At 38.4% G+C, this 1,831-nt stretch overlaps 1 protein-coding gene across 1 annotated transcript in view; it reads left to right on the plus strand.

Moving 5' to 3' along the window:
- The window catches only part of LOC101845455 (follistatin), a gene marked incomplete at its 5' end in the record, with an annotated part of 85,407 nt that overhangs the window by 80,234 nt on the left and 3,342 nt on the right, over positions 1 to 1,831 (plus strand). The window contains 1 exon segment of the mRNA XM_013080605.2: positions 835 to 929. Within this exon segment, the coding sequence (XP_012936059.1) occupies positions 835 to 929 (95 nt within the window).

Here is a 1,831-nt window from a genome sequence, read left to right on the forward strand (position 1 = left end):
CATCATCATCATCATCATCATCATCATCACCATCATCATCATCATCATCATCATCATCATCATTATCATTCTTTTACAGTAGAAAAAATACTGGAGGCTTGGGTAGTTATAGTTGTGTATATTTATCAAAATGTTCGACATTTTGTCAATACTGGCATCATCAAGAACATAGCAAATTTAAAAATCCGCTATGACATCAAAGCGTTCACTATTTTTCGTATGACGCGTTATAGACAATATCGGAAAGAGCCGACGCTCAGAAAAAGAGAACATATCAAGTTACTCTGGCTGGCTTTCATCATCATCATCATCATCATCATCATCATCATCATCATCATCATCATCATCATCATCATCATCATCAACTATCCTGTAGTTTTGCCAATCGTTGTGGGCACAATGGATGACTTTCTACTTATCTCATTTCACTTGTTTCGATTGTTCACAGCTTTATAAATATTTCAAGACTTTTTCTTTCTGAGATGTCATCCTCCCGTATCGTTCTCTTCGGCCTTTTTCTCCTTTTGTCACCTTGTGCCCTGCAGGACAGTACAGTTGAACCTGCTATAACAAAGACCTGTTTAGGAGAATCACCTGTATAAGACAAACACCTGTACAAACAACCACTCCCCGTTTCCCCCTTTTGCGTTTTTCTACATCAGAATGATACTGTATTAGACAGTCACCTGTCTATGACGGCCATTTTTTTTCTTTGACAAAGAGTGGCCGTCTTAGGAAAGTTCGACTGTATATATATTTTTTTTCTTGTCGCTATATAAAAGGCAGACATAAGACTTGTGAGGTGAATGGGTTGTTGACTTTTCCTTCACGCAGGGCGTTCCCCTGTGCACGTGCCCTAGTGAGTTCGTGTGTCGGCGCAACAAAAAGAGAGAGGTTTGCGGAACGGACGGCAAGACCTACCCCTCGAGGTAGGTTGACAAAGTAGAAGAAAGTCTACGACTGAATGTATGGCAGCATGGTGAAATCAGGCGCTCCTTAAAAATAATGAAATCAAAGAAAAACCTTTTAGATCTATATCCATTTAAAAAACATATTCTGTGTAGCGGACTTTGATCCTTGATCAAAGGTATAAATTTAAAAAAAGCTAATTTGCAGTTTCCAAGGACACTCGAGCTTTGGAAGTCAGAAAACTTTGGAGGACATTTTCACCCTAATTTTACCTCTGACACCTGCCCCCCCCCCAACCTCCTTTAATCGCAAATGCCTCGACAGATGGATTTTTTTTCATCAAAAGCAAAATAAAGTAACACGCTTTAAGATGACCCAAAACAACTTTAAAGCAATATAGCCAAAAATTATTGACGAGCGCCTGATTTCATCGCGTCACGACTCAAAGTTCATTTCAATATGAGCTATTTTTGTGATCCGATAACGTCTGGGAATTTATCCTCGTTTTTGCTTGATGTTCTTCGGTCACCGTGTGACTCAAGCTGTTTTTGTCATTGTGACAATCGTTTTTCTACTCAAAATATAGATCGAATGTCTCTTGAAATGTGCGTATTAGCAATTTGACGTAAGTGAGAGTATTGTCCGTTAAACGAGACACGATTCTCGGAGAGAAAAAAATCTTCTTTCGAAGATATTATGTTTCAGTGTACATGTTCATATCTTTAACGAATTTTAATATGAGCTGAAGAATATTATTTTATTTAGGATCTTCCTATTAGCGAGGATGTTAGGAATCTCTGTCAGAATGCTTGTGTTTGTGTGTATGTATGTGTAAACGTGTGATTGTTTTTGTGTGTATGTCTATGCATGTGAATGTGTATGTCTTGCGTGTGTGTGTGTGTGTGTGTGTGTGTGTGAGTGT

The sequence above is a fragment of the Aplysia californica genome, unplaced genomic scaffold (assembly GCF_000002075.1).
Source record: "Aplysia californica isolate F4 #8 unplaced genomic scaffold, AplCal3.0 scaffold00092, whole genome shotgun sequence".
In the NCBI taxonomy this organism is placed as follows: domain Eukaryota; kingdom Metazoa; phylum Mollusca; class Gastropoda; order Aplysiida; family Aplysiidae; genus Aplysia; species Aplysia californica.